Source organism: Oncorhynchus gorbuscha, linkage group LG06, assembly GCF_021184085.1.
Source record: "Oncorhynchus gorbuscha isolate QuinsamMale2020 ecotype Even-year linkage group LG06, OgorEven_v1.0, whole genome shotgun sequence".
Classification (NCBI taxonomy): domain Eukaryota; kingdom Metazoa; phylum Chordata; class Actinopteri; order Salmoniformes; family Salmonidae; genus Oncorhynchus; species Oncorhynchus gorbuscha.
This window is the reverse complement of record NC_060178.1, coordinates 61,284,350-61,302,984: the sequence shown is the minus strand read 5'-3', so window position 1 is coordinate 61,302,984 and position 18,635 is coordinate 61,284,350. Positions and strand designations below refer to the sequence as shown.

General features: G+C 43.0%; 1 protein-coding gene across 2 annotated transcripts in view; it reads right to left on the bottom strand.

The window, feature by feature from the left end:
* Positions 1-18,635, bottom strand: part of LOC124038191 (synapse differentiation-inducing gene protein 1-like) — a 33,269-nt gene that overhangs the window by 13,515 nt on the left and 1,119 nt on the right. For both annotated transcript variants that reach the window (XM_046353735.1, XM_046353736.1), the window contains exons 2-3: positions 16,049-16,721; positions 9,959-10,096 (exon numbers count right to left, since the gene is read on the bottom strand). In XM_046353735.1, coding sequence (XP_046209691.1) covers positions 9,959-10,096; positions 16,049-16,615 — 705 coding nt within the window. In that variant the 5' untranslated portion in view covers positions 16,616-16,721. The remainder of the gene's footprint in view (positions 1-9,958; positions 10,097-16,048; positions 16,722-18,635) is intronic.

Here is an 18,635-nt window from a genome sequence, read left to right as displayed (position 1 = left end):
ACGACAGGGTGTTGTCCAGGATCACGCCAAGGTTCTTGGCGCTCTGGGAGGAGGACACAATGGAGTTGTCAACCGTGATGGCGAGATCATGGAACGGGCAGTCCTTCCCCGGGAGGAAGAGCAGCTCCGTCTTGCCGAGGTTCAGCTTGAGGTGGTGATCCGTCATCCACACTGATATGTCTGCCAGACATGCAGAGATGCGATTCGCCACCTGGTCATCAGAAGGGGGAAAGGAGAAGATTAATTGTGTGTCGTCTGCATAGCAATGATAAGAGAGACCATGTGAGGTTATGACAGAGCCAAGTGACTTGGTGTATAGCGAGAATAGGAGAGGGCCAAGAACAGAGCCCTGGGGGACACCAGTGGTGAGAGCGCGTGGTGAGGAGACAGATTCTCGCCACGCCACCTGGTAGGAGCGACCTGTCAGGTAGGACGCAATCCAAGCGTGGGCCGCGCCGGAGATGCCCAACTCGGAGAGGGTGGAGAGGAGGATCTGATGGTTCACAGTATCGAAGGCAGCCGATAGATCTAGAAGGATGAGAGCAGAGGAGAGAGAGTTAGCTTTAGCAGTGCGGAGCGCCTCCGTGATACAGAGGAGAGCAGTCTCAGTTGAATGACTAGTCTTGAAACCTGACTGATTTGGATCAAGAAGGTCATTCAGAGAGAGATAGTGGGAGAGCTGGCCAAGGACGGCACGTTCAAGAGTTTTGGAGAGAAAAGAAAGAAGGGATACTGGTCTGTAATTGTTGACATCGGAGGGATCGAGTGTAGGTTTTTTCAGAAGGGGTGCAACTCTCGCTCTCTTGAAGACGGAAGGGACGTAGCCAGCGGTCAGGGATGAGTTGATGAGCGGGTTGAGGTAAGCGAGAAGGTCTCCGGAAATGGTCTGGAGAAGAGAGGAGGGGATAGGGTCAAGCGGGCAGGTTGTTGGGCGGCCGGCCGTCACAAGACGCGAGATTTCATCTGGAGAGAGAGGGGAGAAAGAGGTCAGAGCACAGGGTAGGGCAGTGTGAGCAGAACCAGCGGTGTCGTTTGACTTAGCAAACGAGGATCGGATGTCGTCGACCTTCTTTTCAAAATGGTTGACGAAGTCATCTGCAGAGAGGGAGGAGGGGGGAGGGGGAGGAGGATTCAGGAGGGAGGAGAATGTGGCAAAGAGCTTCCTAGGGTTAGAGGCAGATGCTTGGAATTTAGCGTGGTAGAAAGTGGCTTTAGCAGCAGAGACAGAGGAGGAAAATGTAGAGAGGAGGGAGTGAAAGGATGCCAGGTCCGCAGGGAGGCGAGTTTTCCTCCATTTCCGCTCGGCTGCCCGGAGCCCTGTTCTGTGAGCTCGCAATGAGTCATCGAGCCACGGAGCGGGAGGGGAGGACCGAGCCGGCCTGGAGGATAGGGGACATAGAGAGTCAAGGGATGCAGAGAGGGAGGAGAGGAGGGTTGAGGAGGCAGAATCAGGAGATAGGTGGGAGAAGGTTTGAGCGGAGGGAAGAGATGATAGGATGGAAGAGGAGAGAGTAGCGGGGGAGAGAGAGCGAAGGTTGGGACGGCGCGATACCATCCGAGTAGGGGCAGTGTGGGAGGTGTTGGATGAGAGCGAGAGGGAAAAGGATACAAGGCAGTGGTCGGAGACATGGAGGGGAGTTGCAATGAGGTTAGTGGAAGAACAGCATCTAGTAAAGATGAGGTCGAGCGTATTGCCTGCCTTGTGAGTAGGGGGGGGGAAGGTGAGAGGGTGAGGTCAAAAGAGGAGAGGAGTGGAAAGAAGGAGGCAGAGAGGAAAGAGTCAAAGGTAGACGTGGGGAGGTTAAAGTCGCCCAGAACTGTGAGAGGTGAGCCGTCCTCAGGAAAGGAGCTTATCAAGGCATCAAACTCATTGATGGACCCTCCGAGGGAACCTGGAGGGCGATAAATGATAAGGATGTTAAGCTTGAAAGGGCTAGTAACTGTGACAGCATGGAATTCAAAGGAGGCGATAGACAGATGGGTAAGGGGAGAAAGAGAGAATGACCACTTAGGAGAGATGAGGATCCCGGTGCCACCACCCCGCTGACCAGACGCTCTCGGGGTGTGCGAAAACACGTGGGCGGACGAAGAGAGAGCAGTAGGAGTAGCAGTGTTGTCTGTGGTGATCCATGTTTCCGTCAGTGCCAAGAAGTCGAGGGGACTGGAGGGAGGCATAGGCTGAGATGAACTCTGCCTTGTTGACCGCAGATTGGCAGTTCCAGAGGCTACCGGAGACCTGGAACTCCACGTGGGTCGTGCGCGCTGGGACCACCAGAGTAGGGTGGCCGCGGCCACGCGGTGAGGAGCGTTTGTATGGTCTGTGCAGAGAGGAGAGAACAGGGATAAACAGACACATAGTTGACAGGCTACAGAAGAGGCTACGCTAATGCAAAGGAGATTGGAATGACAAGTGGACTACACGTCTCGAATGTTCAGAAAGTTAAGCTACGTAGCAAGAATCTTATTGACTAAAATGATTAAAATGATACAGTACTGCTGAAGTAGGCCAGCTGGCAGTGGGTGCGTTGTTGACACTACACTAATCAAGTCGTTCCGTTGAGTGTAATAGTTTCTGCAGTATTGTTATTCGGGGGCTAGCTGGCTAGCTAGCAGTGTTGTTTACGTTACGTTGCGTTAAAAGAACGACAATAGCTGGCTAGCGAACCTAGAAAATCGCTCTAGACTACACAATTATCTTTGATACAAAGACGGCTATGTAGCTAGCTAAGCTACGATCAAACAAATCAAACCGTTGTACTGTAATGAAATGAAGTGAAAATGTGATACTACCTGTGTTATAGTAAAATACTATTCCTATTTGTTTGTGTCTGTGGCTTTGACAATGGTAATCCTGTGGAGAAGCACGATACCTGTCTCAACCAAAACTAAATGAGGTGTTACTTGTTCTTATACAGCAGCTAAATGACCATGTTTCATTTCCAGCAGATCTCATTCTAGTCTCTTGTGTTCAGGCCGTTCAATCTGTATTTGGCCAGTGCGCCCCCAGCTTAATGAATCTGTGAGCCGGTAAATGGGCACATGCATAAAGATGAAGCTGTCCATTTAACCACAGCGATTGAAGTGGGTTATGTGATAATAGTCGTGGACACACATGTTGTTTGCTCTTGCTGGGTAGAAAGAGGGAACACCATGCACCAATTTGGTCTTGTCGATGCACAGTTGCAATATATCAGCGACAGCTGTTGATTAAAACTGTCTGGGTTCAACCATGTAATGTATCACTAGAATGATGGTGAGGGCCTGGAGAGGGATCCTCATGAAAACAACACTTTCATTAGTAAACCAGAGTTATATATTGCCCTGGAGAAAGTAAATAAACACCTTAAGGCTTATTCAAACCAGGGAAATACCCTCAAAGCAAAGCACTTGTCATATTCAAAGAGTTACGCATGTCCATTTACACAGCAGTATTTCTCTGTGGATCAATGGAGCATGCAGTTCTGATTTATGCTCTGTGTAATGGCTTTTAGTTACCCTGGTTGCAGAGTTATTTGTACTTTAGCATGGTTTGATTGGTCTGACAAAAATAAGTCTGAAGAGTTTGCTCATGCACAAACAATTTTGGCAACCAGGCAGGCACTTCAGGCAGTAGAAGGTGGCAATTACAATAACAACGCTCTCAGCCAGACATATTAACGAGAGAGATAAATGTACAGATTGGCCCTTGTTCTCCACCAGGTTGCTCTTGAATTGGTGCACATCTATAGAAGAGACCAACCCCTGCTTGAATATGTATTTCACAATCTACCCTCTCTGATAGTTCCTCCTAAGACTTAGAACAGATGGGAAGTAGTGTGGTGGTGGTTGCAATATGCATGATGACCAGAGCTCTTCCACTCTGCCAGATGAGTCAGAGGGACATAGTCATCATCAACGGTTTCACTGTTGGTGTCATAATAATGAAAGTGGAAAGAAAGTGTACCAAAACACGCCTCAGCCCAGCTTGATCGGAAAAAAAGGGAATCAGGAGCTTGACTGAGGGACTTGAAAATCCCCCAAAAAACATTCCTAACCCCAGGAAACTTCAACGGGTGATTATTCAGGAAAAGAAAGAAAAATGGTCACTGTCTGTATTGATTGGAGTATAGATTGAAGGGACATACAAACAGGCTTATGTTTCGGCATAATGACCTTAGATTCAGTCTGAATCCGTCTGGGAGTTTCCACTTCGATAAAAGCCAATCCATGCATGTCCTTTGAGTTTGAGACAGTAACATAAGAGTAAGGAGTAAGGATGCTGGGAGCTGTTGATCGATATAATAACATATAGTAGTAACACTTAACTGCTCTCAGAAAATGGCATCATTACCACGTAAGACGTGAAAACTATCAGGGGTACCAATGCAATAATGATGAAGAACGGGAGGAAGAAAGACAAGACGACAACGATCATGATGATGATGATGTCCTGTATCTCATTCAGTACAATAACTGCAGCTAACAATGTGCAGAAATCAGTTGCTAAAATCAAAGTCATTCTGACAGATTGGTTTAGGGGGTTGGGGGTCCCCTGCAATCTCACCCATGAAATCTAGATTTGTTGTGGTTAAAGCTTTATTTCCTACACCCTGTCGCCCCAAAGAGCTGTGTATTGATTGCTTTGTTCCTCCTCAAATGAGGAAATGAATTGGAGTGTTGAGCAGTACAAAAGGTAAAGGCAACCAATTAAAATGGCTACGGCCTGTAACCAAAGTGCAATACTCAAAACACAGCTCTTACTGACGTCCTACCATTGACACAGAAGTTGCTTTCTGGTCTGCTTTGCTTTGAGAGTAAGATTGAGGCACATTTTCACAGAACGAGCCCATAAGCAGTAACCTGATCTTGATTAAAGTGCACTTAACCTATTTAATCCCATGGGTCACAAAAGTGAGAGCACAAAGCGTTTGTACTTTACAAGCTCTAAAGAAGTTAAAGTTGTAACTCTAAACAAATGTATCATATTATGCATTATTAAGGTGTCTAGTATGATTCACAGAAGTTTCATATGATTTCTCAAAATGGTCACAATTTCTCCAAGGTGTACGTTTGCAGATGAATTTGCCACCAGAAGTCTGTATTCAACAACTTAAAAAAAATAGTTGAAATGTTTTAATATTTTCTTTGCAAAAATAATGTAGTTGACATACAGTATGTGCCTTCATTTCCAATGTTTTGTTAATGCCCGTTCAATACGTTGTTTTGTTAATGTCAGTATTGCTTTGTAACCTAAGCTTTGTGCCTTGAATGTGAATTCATTTATTTTACAATGATATGGTATAGAATATATTTATTCCATTCTCAGACCTTTCTTGTTATTATTCTTGTGTCTCTTTTAAGTTGGTTGCATGTTCCTATTTATCCTTCAGCTTTATAGAGTCAGATATTCCAGTTTTAATAGACTTGGTAATATTAACTACATTGTCTTATTATGGGTTGCATGTGATGTATGTACACTGCCTTCGTAAAGTATTCAGACCCCTTGACATGTTCCACATTTTGTTATGTTACAGCCTTATTCTAAAATTGATTCAATAAATAATAAATCCTAAGCAATCTACACACAAAATGCCCCATAATGACAAAGAGAAAACAGGTTTTTAGAAATGTTTGCAAATGTATTTTAAAAAAAAAATCAAACAGAAATAGCTTACTTATATATTTATATAAGTATTCAGACCCTTTGCTATGAGACTCGAAATTGAGCTCAGGTGCATCCTGTTTCTATTGATCATCCTTGAGATGTTTCTACAACTTGATTGGATTCCACCTGTGGTTAATTCAATTGGTTGGACATGGTTTGGGAAGGCACACACCTGTCTATATAAGGTCCCACAGTTGACAATGTATGTCAGAGCAAGAACCAAGCCATGTGGTCGAAGGAATAGTCCGTTGAGCTCCGAGACAGGATTGTGTCTAGGCACAGATCTGGGGAAGGGTACCAAAACATGTCTGCAGCATTGAAGATCGCCCTTAAGGTTACTAATGGCATTAGATATGAATAGTGGCATGTCTGGTAACATTTGGTAACAAATGGGTTAAGATGACTGATATCTGAAACACAAACTCCTGAGGGAGGTGTTGAAAGAGAACCTATGCTATGGCAGAAACCCTGTATGTGTGGGCGGTAGACAACATGGTTTATCTAGGGTACACATAAATACAGACTGTAGCAGAAAATTGAACCGTACTGCAGCAGTTCCTTGCTTTAAGATTATCGATCTCTGCATGGTTATCCATTCAATTATCACATTGTCACATTTACATAAATGTAAATACTAACAATGTTCTTAATTATAAGGTTCTGGCTTCTAACTCTTTAGATCCAATAAACACACGTATATCCGTGCCTATCCATTCTGCACACACAGTAAATTGTGTCTATAGTATTTTGTTTAAATGATGAAGTGAAGATTTCGACATTTTGTGTACGTGGGTTGCTTTCTCAAGGCTGCATTCATTATGTTTTGCAGACCATCTTTGATTTTGCTAAATCCCAAAGTGTCAGTATCAATTGAGGACAACTCAAAGAAGGAAGATGATCAGAAGAGATTTACTGAACATGAGTTTGTGCATGTGTTTTCAAATCACTGAGGCTCAAAATGTTTTCCTGTCCTGCTCCTTTCAGGATCTTTCAATGGCTGCTTTGAATAGCTTATCTTTGATAATACCCTAAAGCTTTTCAAAACCTCCCACCATGGCGATGTTGTTTTAAATCTAGTCTGCTACATTTTTTATTCTGCGTCTGCTAGGCTTTGTAGTTGGATTTTAGGGAATTGATTTTAGTGTGGGCTGTGTTGCCCATGCCAACCGAGCAGAGTTTTTTTAAAGCTGGAGAATAAGAGAGAGATGTAGGTGTGAGTCGTGATGTGCAGTCAGACCAGAGTGATGCAGTGTGGGTAGCAGGATTCTGCCAGAGGCTTCGAGCAGCTCACATATATATGAGATCGTTACACACACAGGGAAAACAACTACCTACCATCTTCATCAGGTCCACTCTTATCTTCCTCTCAAGGTTAATTAATGTTGTTTTTATATGGGATTTTAAGAAACATTTGTGTGTTGAAAATGCCTAACCACTTGTATAATCTATTTGCATACACTTCAAACAGACATAAACTAAGTGTACAAAACATTAAGGACACTTTCCTAATATTGAGTTGCACCCCCACAGTTGTGTCAAGTTGGCTGGATGTCCTTTGGGTGGTGGACCATTCTTGATACACACGGAAACTGTTGAGCATGGAAAACACAGCAGGGTTGCAGTTCTTGACACAAACCGGTGCGCCTGGCATCTACTGTACAACCATACCCTGTTCAAAGGCACTTAAATATTTTGTCTTGCCCATTGACCCTCTGTATGGCACACATACACAAACCATGTCTCAAGGCATAACATTTTTTAACCCCCTGCCCTTCATCTACACTGATTGAAGTGGATTTAATAAGTAACATCAATAAGGTATCATGGCTTTCACCTGGATTCACCTGGTTAGTCTATGTCACGAAAAGAGCAGGCGTCCTTAATGTTTTGTACACTCAGTGTACATACCCCACCAGGCATGCCACTATGGGTTTCTTTACGGTACCAAACCAAAAACAGATTTAACGTTACTCACCACATTTTATGCTCTGCAGTGCTAGCTAGCTGTAACTTATGCTTTCAGTACTAGATTCATTATCTGGTCCTTTGACTGGGTGGACAACATTGGGTGGTCAGTTCATGCGGCAAGAACTCTGATAGGTTGAAGGATGTCCTCCGGAAGTTGTCATAATTACTATGTAAGTCTATGGAAGGGCATGAGAACCACGAGCTTCCTAAGTTTTGTATTGAAATCAATGTACCCAGAGGAGGACGGAAACTAGCTGTCCTCCAGCTACACCATGGTGCTACAATACAGATTGTTGTTGAGGCTACTGTAGACCTTGCAAAACAGTGTGTTTTAATCAATTATTTGGTGACTAGAAAACATGTAAGTATAGTTTTATCTAGAAAGAATACTTTTTTAATGCTTCACTATTTTATGTATTTTTATGAAATTCTCTGAGGATGGTCTTCCCTTTCCTCCTCTGAGGAGCCTCCACTGGCATAGAGCCATGTCATTGTGGAATGCTCTGCCTCCAGAGGTTACTCGGGCAAAAAGCAAGTCGAGCTTTAAAAAACAGATACCAAATTTTCTTGTATCCCAGCGCCTCACCTCTTTTCTAAATATCCAATTTAACGGTACTGTATATGAATATGTACAGTGCCTTGCAAAAGTATTCATCCCCCTTGGTGTTTTTCCTATTTTGTTGCATTACAACCTGTCATTTAAATATATAATTTTATTTTAATTTCATCTAATGGACATATACAAAATAGTCCAAATTGATGAAGTGTAATTTAAAAAATAACTTTCAAAACATTCTAATAAAGTGTTCACCCCCTTTGCTATGAAGCCCCTAAATAAAATCTGGTGCAACCAATTACCTTCAAAGTCACATAATAAGTTTAATTAATGCCACCTGTGTGCAATGAAAGTGTCACATTATCTCAGTATATATACATCTGTTCTGAAAGGACCCAGAGTCTGCAGCACCACTAACCAAGCGACACCACCAACCATAGAATCCATTATTAAAAAATGGAAAGAATATGGCACCACAACAAACCTCCCAAGAGAGGGCCGCTCACCAAAACGTACGGACCAGGCAAGGAGGGCATTAATCAGAGAGGCAACAAAGAGACCAAAGATAACCCTGAAGGAGCTGCAAAGCTCCATAGCGGAGATTGGAGTATCTGTCCATAGGACCACTTCAAGCCGTAGACTCCACAGAGCTGGGCTTTATGGAAGAGTGGCCAGAAAAAAAGCCATTGCTTAAAGAAAAAAATAAGCAAACACATTTGGTGTTCGCCAAAAGGCATGAGGGAGACTCCCCAAACATATGGAAGAATGTACTCTGGTCAGATGAGACTAAAATGTAGCTTTTTGTCCATCAAGGAAAACGCTATGTCTGGCGCTAACCCAACTCCTTTCATCACCCCGAGAACACCATTCCCACAGTGAAGCATGATGGTGGCAGCATCATGCTGTGGGGATGTTTTTCATCGGCAGACACTGGGGAGATTTGAGATGGGGAGATTTGAGACTTGAATGGAGGTTCACCTTCCAGCAGGACAATGACCCGAAGCATACTGCTAAAGCAACACTCGAGTGGTTTAAGGGGAAGCATTTAAGTGTCTTGGAATGGCCTAGTCAAAGCCCAGACCTCAATCCAATTGAGAATCTGTGGTATGACAAAGATTTCTGTACACCAGCAGAACCCATCCAACTTGAAGGAGCTGGATCAGTTTTGCCTTGAAGAATGGGCAAAAATCCCAGTACCGGGATGTGCCAAGCTTATAGAGACATACCCCAAGAGACTTGCAGCTTTAATTGCTGCAAAAGGTGGCTCTACAATGTATTGACCTTGGGGAGGAGTGAATACTTACGCTCAAGTTCTCCGTTTTTTTGTCTTGCTTCTTGTTTGTTTCACAATAAAAAATATTTTGCATCTTCAAAGTGGTAGGCATGTTGTGTAAATCAAATGATACAAATCCCCCAAAAATCTATTTTAATTCCAGGTTGTAAGACAAAAAAAATAGGAAATATTCCAAGGAGGTAAATACTTTCGCAAGCCACTGTATATATGAATAATGTGAAAGTATTTTTGTTGTCTCTGTTATTGTCTATCTGTTCTGTACTTTTGTCATCTATTTTTACGTTTAATGTGGACCTCGGGAAGAGTAGCTGCAGCATATGCAGTAGCTAATGAGGGTCCTAATAAACAAAACGTAAATCTAGAAATTATGGACTTATTTCGGTTAGTTATTGTCTGATGTTATACACATTCTCCTAAGACTGCCTTGATATTTACTGTAAATGCTTGCGGTGACCATGCCGTGGTGTAGAGTCATTGACAGTACAGTAGTACTTACCTCGTGGGACAGGTAGAAGGCAGCGATCCCTAGGGGCCAGAAGCAGCACACCATGGAGAAGACGCTCAGGCCCAAGTGGTCTCTTGGTGGCATCATGAGGAAGTTGTCCTCACTCTCCGAGTCGCTCGAGTACTCGCTCTGTGAAAGCACAGAGTGAATACTTTGAGTGAATACTGCATGTCAAGAAAGGAGAGAGGTCTACAGAAGACTGCACTGTAGCGCATCATAGGGTGGCCTTGCTAATGTTTCGTTGAAATGATTTTCTGTCTTCATAGACTACAGATGACCTCTTGTTTTCCTCACCTCAGCACAGGTTTGTAAATACACTGACAGCTTGCACAGTTGGGCTCTCTAGCAGTCGATTTGCACCGGGAGGGCCCTGTACATATGTTCACCCAGACAGGGGCACGACTAGCCATGCCAGCTGGACAATGATGGGCAAAAAACAACCCACCACCTTGCTTGCTCTCTCTCGCTCTCTCTCTCTGCTTCCTCTCTCTCTCAGACACAGTGCCTTCAGAAAGTATTCACACCCCTTGACTTTTTCCTATTTTTTTTGTGTTACAGCCTGAATTCAATAATAATAATAATAATCAGGTTTAACATTATTTTTGAATGACTACCTCATCTCTGTACCCCACACATACAATTATCTCTAAGGTCCCTCAGACGAGCAGTGAAGTTGAACCACAGATTGAACCACAAAGACTAGAGAGGTTTTCCAATCCCTCTCAAAGAAGGTCAGCTATTGGTACATCAGACATTGAGTATCCTTTTGAGCATGGTGAAGTTAATAATTATGCTTTGGATGGTGTATCAATAAACCCAGTTACTACAAAGATACAGGCGTCCTTCCTAACTCAGTTGCCAGAGTGGAAGGAAATCGCTCAGGGATTTCACCATGAGGCCAATGGTGAATTTAAAACAGTTTAATGGCTGTGGCAGGAGAAAACTGAGGATGGATCAACAACATAAACCTAAATAACAGAGTGAAAAGGAAGTCTGTACAGAGTAAAAAATATTTCAAAACATGCATCCTGTTTGCAGTAAGGCACTACATGAAAACTGCAAAAAAATGTACTTTATGTCCTGAATACAAAGTGTTATGTTTGGGGGAAATCCAACACATCACTCACTGAGCATCACTCTTTATATTTTCAAGCAGTGTGGTGACTGCATATTGTTATGGGTATGCTTGTCATCGGCAAGGAATAGGGAGTTTTTTAGGATAAAAATAATTTAAATAGATCTAAGCACAGGCAAAATCCTAGAGGAAAACCTTTTTCAGTTTGCTTTCCAACAGACATTGGAAGACAAATTCACCCTTCAGCATGACAATAACCTAAAACAAGGCAAATATACACTGAAGTTGCTTAACAAGATGACATTGAATGTTCCTGAGTGGCCTAGATAAATTTGACTTAAATCGCCTTTAAAATATATGGCAAGGTGGTCTCCCGAGTGGTGCAGTGGTCTAAGGCACTGCATCGCAGAGACTGGTGGCACAGTCGGCCGCGACTCACCGTGATCGGGAGGTCCATGGGGCGAAGCACAACTGGCCTAGCATCGTCCGGGTTAGGGAGGGTTTGGCCGGTAGGGATGTCCTTGTCTCATCATGCACTAGCGACTCCTGTGGCGGGCCGGGCGCAGTGCATGCTAACCAGGTCGCTAGGTGTACGGTGTTTCCTCCGACACATTGGTGCGGCTGGCTTCCGGGTTGGATGCGCACTGTGTTAAGAAGCAGTGCGGCTTGGTTGGGTTGTGTTTCGGGAGAGGCATCGCTTTCGACCTTCGTCTCTCCCGAGCACGTGTGGGAGTTGTAGCGATGAGACAAGACAGTAACTACTAATAATTGGATACCACGAAATTGGGGAGAAAAGGGGGTAAAAAAATATATATATTTGAAAATGGCTGTCTAGCGATGATCAACAACCAACTTGACAGTGCTTGAATAATTTTTAAATAATAATATGCAAATATTGTACAATCCAGGTGTTCAAAGTTATTTCAGGCTTACCCAGAAAGACTCACAATTGTAATCGCTGCCAAAGGTGATTCTAAAATGTATTGACTCAGGGGTGTGAATACTTATGTAAATTAAATATTTAATGTATTTCACTCTGAAGAAATTTGAGAGAAAAAAAATCTAAAAACATGTTTAAACTTTTTCATTATGGGGTATGGGGTATTGGTGAATGCACCAATTTGTAAGTCGCTCTGGATAAGAGCGTCTGTTAAATGACTTAAATGTAATGATGTAAATGTATCGTGTGTAGATTGAATCCATTTGGAATTCAGGCTGTAGGGCCATGCTTTATGGCCTTCAAAAAAAAGAAGCTGCTTTTACCTTAATTTCCAGCATGATCCCCTGGGTTTGCTGCAGGTAGAAAGTTCTAGGAAATGTTATTTTAATTGTCTCCAGTCAATCAATCAATCAATGTCTGGTTGTGCATGTGTTTTGTTGGGGAATCGCCTAAGTCAGCGGCGGCGTACCTCTGTGACCTTAATGGCACAAAGCCTATTATTTGTCAGGAAATACTATTTGTAGTTCAGTGATTCTAAACCTCACTTTGCACAAGCTGATCCTTTCCAACGGACTTGTAAATTGTAGCTAAAAATGGGTCAGTTAGGGGCAGTTAAAGGGGAGAGTCAATCAAACCAAATGCAATATACTTCCATGGTTGGTTTCATTGACTCATGCTGGAAATACTGGTGAAAGCAAAGTGCCCCCCAGAAAAACCCAAAAAAGCATTGCCCTAATTATGAGGACATTCTTGTCCTGGAGGGTGGATTAGCAGGAAACTACAAGAAATCCTTGCATCTCTTCAGAACTCTAGCTAATTAACTTCAGATGGATTCTGAGCAAGACGCCAAAGAAATGTAATTCACAAATCTCATTCCAGACACAGTGCCTAAATCCAACGGTAATGGAGTCAGAAATGTGGCTGCATAATAGAAGAGTCAGATGCTCCATTAACTAGATTCTGAGACAGACTTCAACGTTCTATGAAAAATACCAGAGTAAATGATATATGATAATTGAAGGGACTTAGATAGTAACTTAGACAGCCTATGTAAATTTGGAGGGCTTAGACATGTTTTACTCCACAAGTACTGTAAGAACATTGTGAAGGGCAGTCCAATAACAGAAACCCACGGGAATCGTGTTAAGTGTGCGGTACCGTATTTGTTATTCATTTTAAGGATAGTAATCCACAATAATTATTCTGTGGGCACCTCATACAGTTGAAGTAGGAAGTTTACAAACACCTTAGCAAAATACATTTAAACTCTGTTTTTAACAATTCCTCACATTTAATCCGAGTAAATATTCCCTGTTTTAGGTCAGTTAGGATCACCACTTTATTTTAAGAATGTGAAAATGTCAGAATAATAGTAGAGAGAATTATTTATTTCAGATTTGATTTCTTTCATTATATTCCCAGGAGGTCAGAAGTTTAAATAAACTCAATTAGTATTTAGTAGCATTGCTTTTAAATTGTTTCACTTGGGTCAAACATTTCGGGTAGCCTTCCACAAGCTTCCTCAATAAGTTGGGTGAATTTTGGCCCATTTCCTCCTTATAGAGCTGGTGTAACTGAGTCAGGTTTGTAGGCCTCTTTGCTCGCACACACTTTTTCAGTTCTGCCCACAAATGCTCTATAGGATTGAGGTCAGACCTTTCTGATGGCCACTCCAATACCTTGACTTTGTTGTCCTTAAGCAATTTTGCCACAACTTTGGAAGTATGCTTGGGGTCATTGTCCATTATTTGGAAGACCCATTTGCGACCAAGCTTTAACTTCCTGACTGATGTCTTGAGATGTTGCTTCAATATATCCACCTAATTTTCTCCTCATGATGCCATCTATTTTGTGAAGTGCACCAGTCCCTCCTGCAGCAAAGTACCCCCACAACATGATGCTGCCACCCCCGTGCTTCACGGTTGAGAAGGTGTTCTTCAGCTAGCATGCCACCCCCTTTTTCCTCCAAACATAATGATGGTCATTATGACCAAATAGTTCTATTTTTGTTTCATCAGACCACATGTCCCCATGTGCAGTTGCAAACCATAGTCTGGAGTTTTTATGGCGGTTTTGGAGCAGTGGCTTCTGTGCTGCGCGGCCTCTCAGGTTATGTTGATATAGGACTTGTTTTACTGTGGATATAGATACTTTTGTACCTGTTTTCTTCTAGCATCTTCACAAGATCCTTTGCTGTTGTTCTGGGATTGATTTGCACTTTTCGCACCAAAGTACGTTCATCTCTAGGAGACAGAACGAGTCTCCTTCCTGAGCGGTATGACGGCTGCGTGGTCCCATTGTCACGTTCTGACCTTAGTTCCTTTGTTTTGTCTTTGTTTTAGTATGGTCAGGGCGTGAGTTGGGTTGGGCAGTCTGTTTGTTTTTCTATGTTGTATTTTACACTTGGCCTGGTATGGTTCTCAATCAGAGGCAGGTGTCGTTAGTTGTCTCTGATTGAGAATTATACTTAGGTAGCCTTTTCACACCAGGGTTTCATGGGTGAATGTTTTCTGTGTCTTGTGTGTTCCACACAGAACTGTTTTGGTTTTCGTTTCTGTCTTTCACTTTGTTATTTTGTATTTGTATAGTGTTCAGTTTGTATTATTAAAATGGACACATACCACGCTGCAAATTGGTCCGACCTCTCTTACTCCTCATCAGAGGAAGACGACGAACGTTACACCCATGATGTTTATACTTGCCTACTATTGTTTGTAAAGATGGATGTGGTACCTTCAGGTTTTTGGAAATTGCTCCCAAGGATGAATCAGACTTGTGGAGCTCTACAATGTTTTTCTGAGGTCTTGGCTGATTTCTTTTGATTTTCCCATGATGTCAAGCAAAGAGGCACTGAGTGTGAAGGTAGGCCTTGAAATACATCCATAGGTACACCTCCGATTGACTCAAATGATGTCAACTAGCATATCAGAACCTTCTAAAGCCATGACATAATTTTCTGGATTTTGCAAGCTCTTTAAAGGCACAGTCAACTTAGTATATGTGAACTTTTGACCCACTGGAATTGTGATGCAGTGAATTATAAGTGAAATAATCTGTCTGTAAACAATAGTTGGAAAATTACTTGTGTCATGCACAAAGTAGATGTCCTAACTGACTTGCCAAAACTATAGTTTGTTAACAAGAAATTGTGGAGTGGTTGAAAAATGAGTTTTAATGACTCCAACCTAAGTGTATGTAACCTTCCGACTTCAACTGTACATTATTACATTGCTGTGCATTTCAAAGAACCCACGTTGAGAATCCACTGAGCTAATTTTGTACTGAATAAGGGCCAAATGAAGAAGGGGAGTTTTTTGTTGTTGCTTTCTCTAAAGTATTACAACATACCGTAATAAAGATCCTATTAACTCTAATTAAGAATGCGCTATAAAAAGGGTGTTCACCTTGACTGCTCCAGTGACAACCACCAGAAACCATGGCAATACCAGAAACCAACAGTTTAGTGTTGCCCGGCAAACATTTAGTATATAAATAACTAGTCTTTGAAGGTCACATAAACACAGGGATAGGGAAATGATATATCCACAAGATAGCCATCTGAGCCCACATACAGTACATGTCTTCTCCTGCCTGACCTGTCCAGAAGCCTCCTGAGCAGGGTAATGCCTGGGCTGTGCTACACCTGAATCAGAACAGTTGGCAGAGACAGTCAGACGCAGTGGATACCCAGTGGTCCAGACTGCCTCTCCCGTTTCCTCCTATTTCTCTTCTTCTCCCATCTCCTCTGTTCTCCTATCTTTCTCTTCTTGTCTCCTTTCACCATCTCCTCTGTTCTCTCTGAATTCTCAACAGAGCCTCTTTCATCTATCTGATATTTATCTCATAAAATGTTGCTCTCTGTGAACCTTGATCTTTGTCCTTCAGACAAAAACTTCTGTAATCCATCTGGTCCATTTATATTTGGCTCTAAATGCAATAATAGAAACATATAATAGAAACTTCTAACCATACAGAAATACATTAATGTGTTTCATACATATAGCCATCCCTTAAAACGTTTACATTCTAATGTATTATGATAAAAGACAGAGCCCCCGAGCCTTACCTCCAGCTCTTGGAACTCATCATCATCGTCAATGTCATAAGACAGGGTCTGGATCTTTGTATCATCCACAGACAGTTCCAGGAACTTTCCATCGGCAAACATCAGTCCATCCTTGGAGGCAGCAGAGGAGCCGGATGCCAAGTCCTCTATGAAGGTGGTCTCACAGCAATCCCCGACTCCTCCATCCCCCCAGGCCCGCAGCATGTTTTCAGAGTACAGGATCAGGTTGGGCCTGAAGCGGGGGTCCATGCCCTGGGGCAGAGCGCTGGGGTTGAGCAGCTGTGGGGGTCCCCCTCCTCCGCCCACCCCCTGACCATTCTGCTCCTGCTGAGGGGACAGGTTGACCACCATGTGACCCTGGTACTGGGGGGCCGAGTACACCGACACCAGCCCTTCTTTAGTCTCTACCATCAAGCTGCGGGTGTTGATCAGACCGTTGTGCTTGCAGGAGGCCAGCCCTGCATTCCTTCCTCTCCCGATTGGAGAAGTCATCTGCTGGGTGGGGGGCTCAGCCTCCACAGCCTGGCTCGAGCCTGACCCCGCTCCCTGTCCTGGTCCACTCTCCATACTGGCTTAGAGAGCTGGATTGTTTGATCAAATCCCCTCCTCTTTAAAGGCCTCTCTCATAGGGGCCTTGGGTTGGGGAAGGCATGGGATGGCAGGCTGCACTCTCCTGTGGGAGGTCATATTATAATGGTTTAGCAGATAAAAAGGTATTTTGTATTCAATTTGCCTTGTTGTTGTTTTCATCAAAAGCAGTATAAACCCAGACAAAGCTTTAAACCATTCATACTTCCTCTATTTAGGTTACTGAATTGGTATTTCAAATGAGAAAAAAATCATTTTAAAATCAGTGTTGGGCTTTCTGCCTATTTTCATGTAGTCTTGCACATGTTGACTTATTTTGGTGAATCCAACTCAGTCAGAAACATGGCCAGGTAGAGGGTTTAAGAAAAAGTGAAGAGGAGTGTTTTGTCAATTAACATCCACCATCTCTGTGAAGATTTAATGGCACAGCTGCTAGTCACAAAACATAAACCCTGCCAAGCATTAAATCCCAAGGTGTTCGTTGCTGCCTAAGGCACTTCTAACTCCCAACCTATTTCACTTTGCCTTTTATCTGGTGGGGTATGTACCAACAAATACATTTTGTTGGCAAACACACACATGCCTGCATGCACATACACACACAAAAACACACACATGCACAGCACACACGCCTCACCCTCGATCCCTCTCTCAACCTGCAAGATTTTGGTTCTCAACCATGCAAATGTAGTCCCTGCATATGCAGTAACGTTTCATGTCAGAGCCATTGATCATCTATCGGCATGCTCTACCTTGCCAAGGCCTGGAATGAAAAGGCCATTTTTGCTAGGTTCAGCAGTAAACTGTGTGTGCAGGATGAGAAACGGGCCACTGCAGGGGAGGCTCTAATGGACAAGACATCCTGGGCAGTTTTTGAGTGTATTGCCACAGACTGTGAGAACAGATTCCCGTGCAGAACCCTGTGACCAATTAAACGCCTCACTGAATGTGGGAGGTATTGGGACTCCCTTGGCTTAATTTCAAGCCTTCATTTGTTTGCTTTTCGTCTTTTGCTGAAGAGTTCAATGACCTGCTTTGCATTCATGGCCTCGGGGAAAGTTAACCAACAGCTTTAAAGCATGTTCTTGCTTTAATTAGCTAATTAAAGGCTCCAGTGGAATTAAAATGGACTGCCACTGTTCCCTTTCTATCACCTTCAATGCTCAAAGCCAATGTCAAAGCTAAAGCCTATTGGAGGGAGAGTCCTTCAACTGTTCAACATTGCAATCTCTATTTAAATTATGAGAATATCTAGCAGGTCACGTTTTGGCTCAGTGGCAGTCACAACACTGTGCTATCTCTGAGCATATGACCACAATTGGCCCTCACAAGACCAAGCTTTTAAAGGCTTGACTCGGCACTGAGCCTCTGAAACCATTGGAGTACATAACTAGCCTTGCAATACAGACTATAATGGGAGTCATTATTCTGAAAAGATACTAGATGGGCCACTTTGAAAGGGACTATAGCTCCCTGTTGACAAGAAGTCAATGAATTGAGAATGTGAAATGAAGTGACAATTGGTACCCCTTGCAACACTAAAATGCAATGGAAACAGTGAAGATCATGTTTCCATACAGTCCAATGACCTCTATTGACTTTTTTTTAAAATACAGAAAAGTACATGTTTGGAAGCTATCAATCAGGCCAGATAATGTTAACGTTTTCAAATAATGAGTGTTAGGGTAGCCTACCAGTCGACAATTTAACTTTCAATGATAGCAATGTACAGTATCTCAGTTTGCGGGTTATAGCCAGGCTAAGGGTTGACCAATTTCCTTGAATTTTCATAGTATACATAGTGCATGCAATACTGGTTCAGTAAAATAGCCTAGTCCCTTTGAATGAATTAGAGTGTAAACTAATCCAAGTGTAGGACATGACACATGTGAATGGAGAAGTAGGCTAAAACATGGTCAGCACCGGATCAAAATAACCGCACGAAGTCTCCTCCGGTGAATGGAGGAGCTATCCATGGTGCTGTCATTCAAGGTCCTTT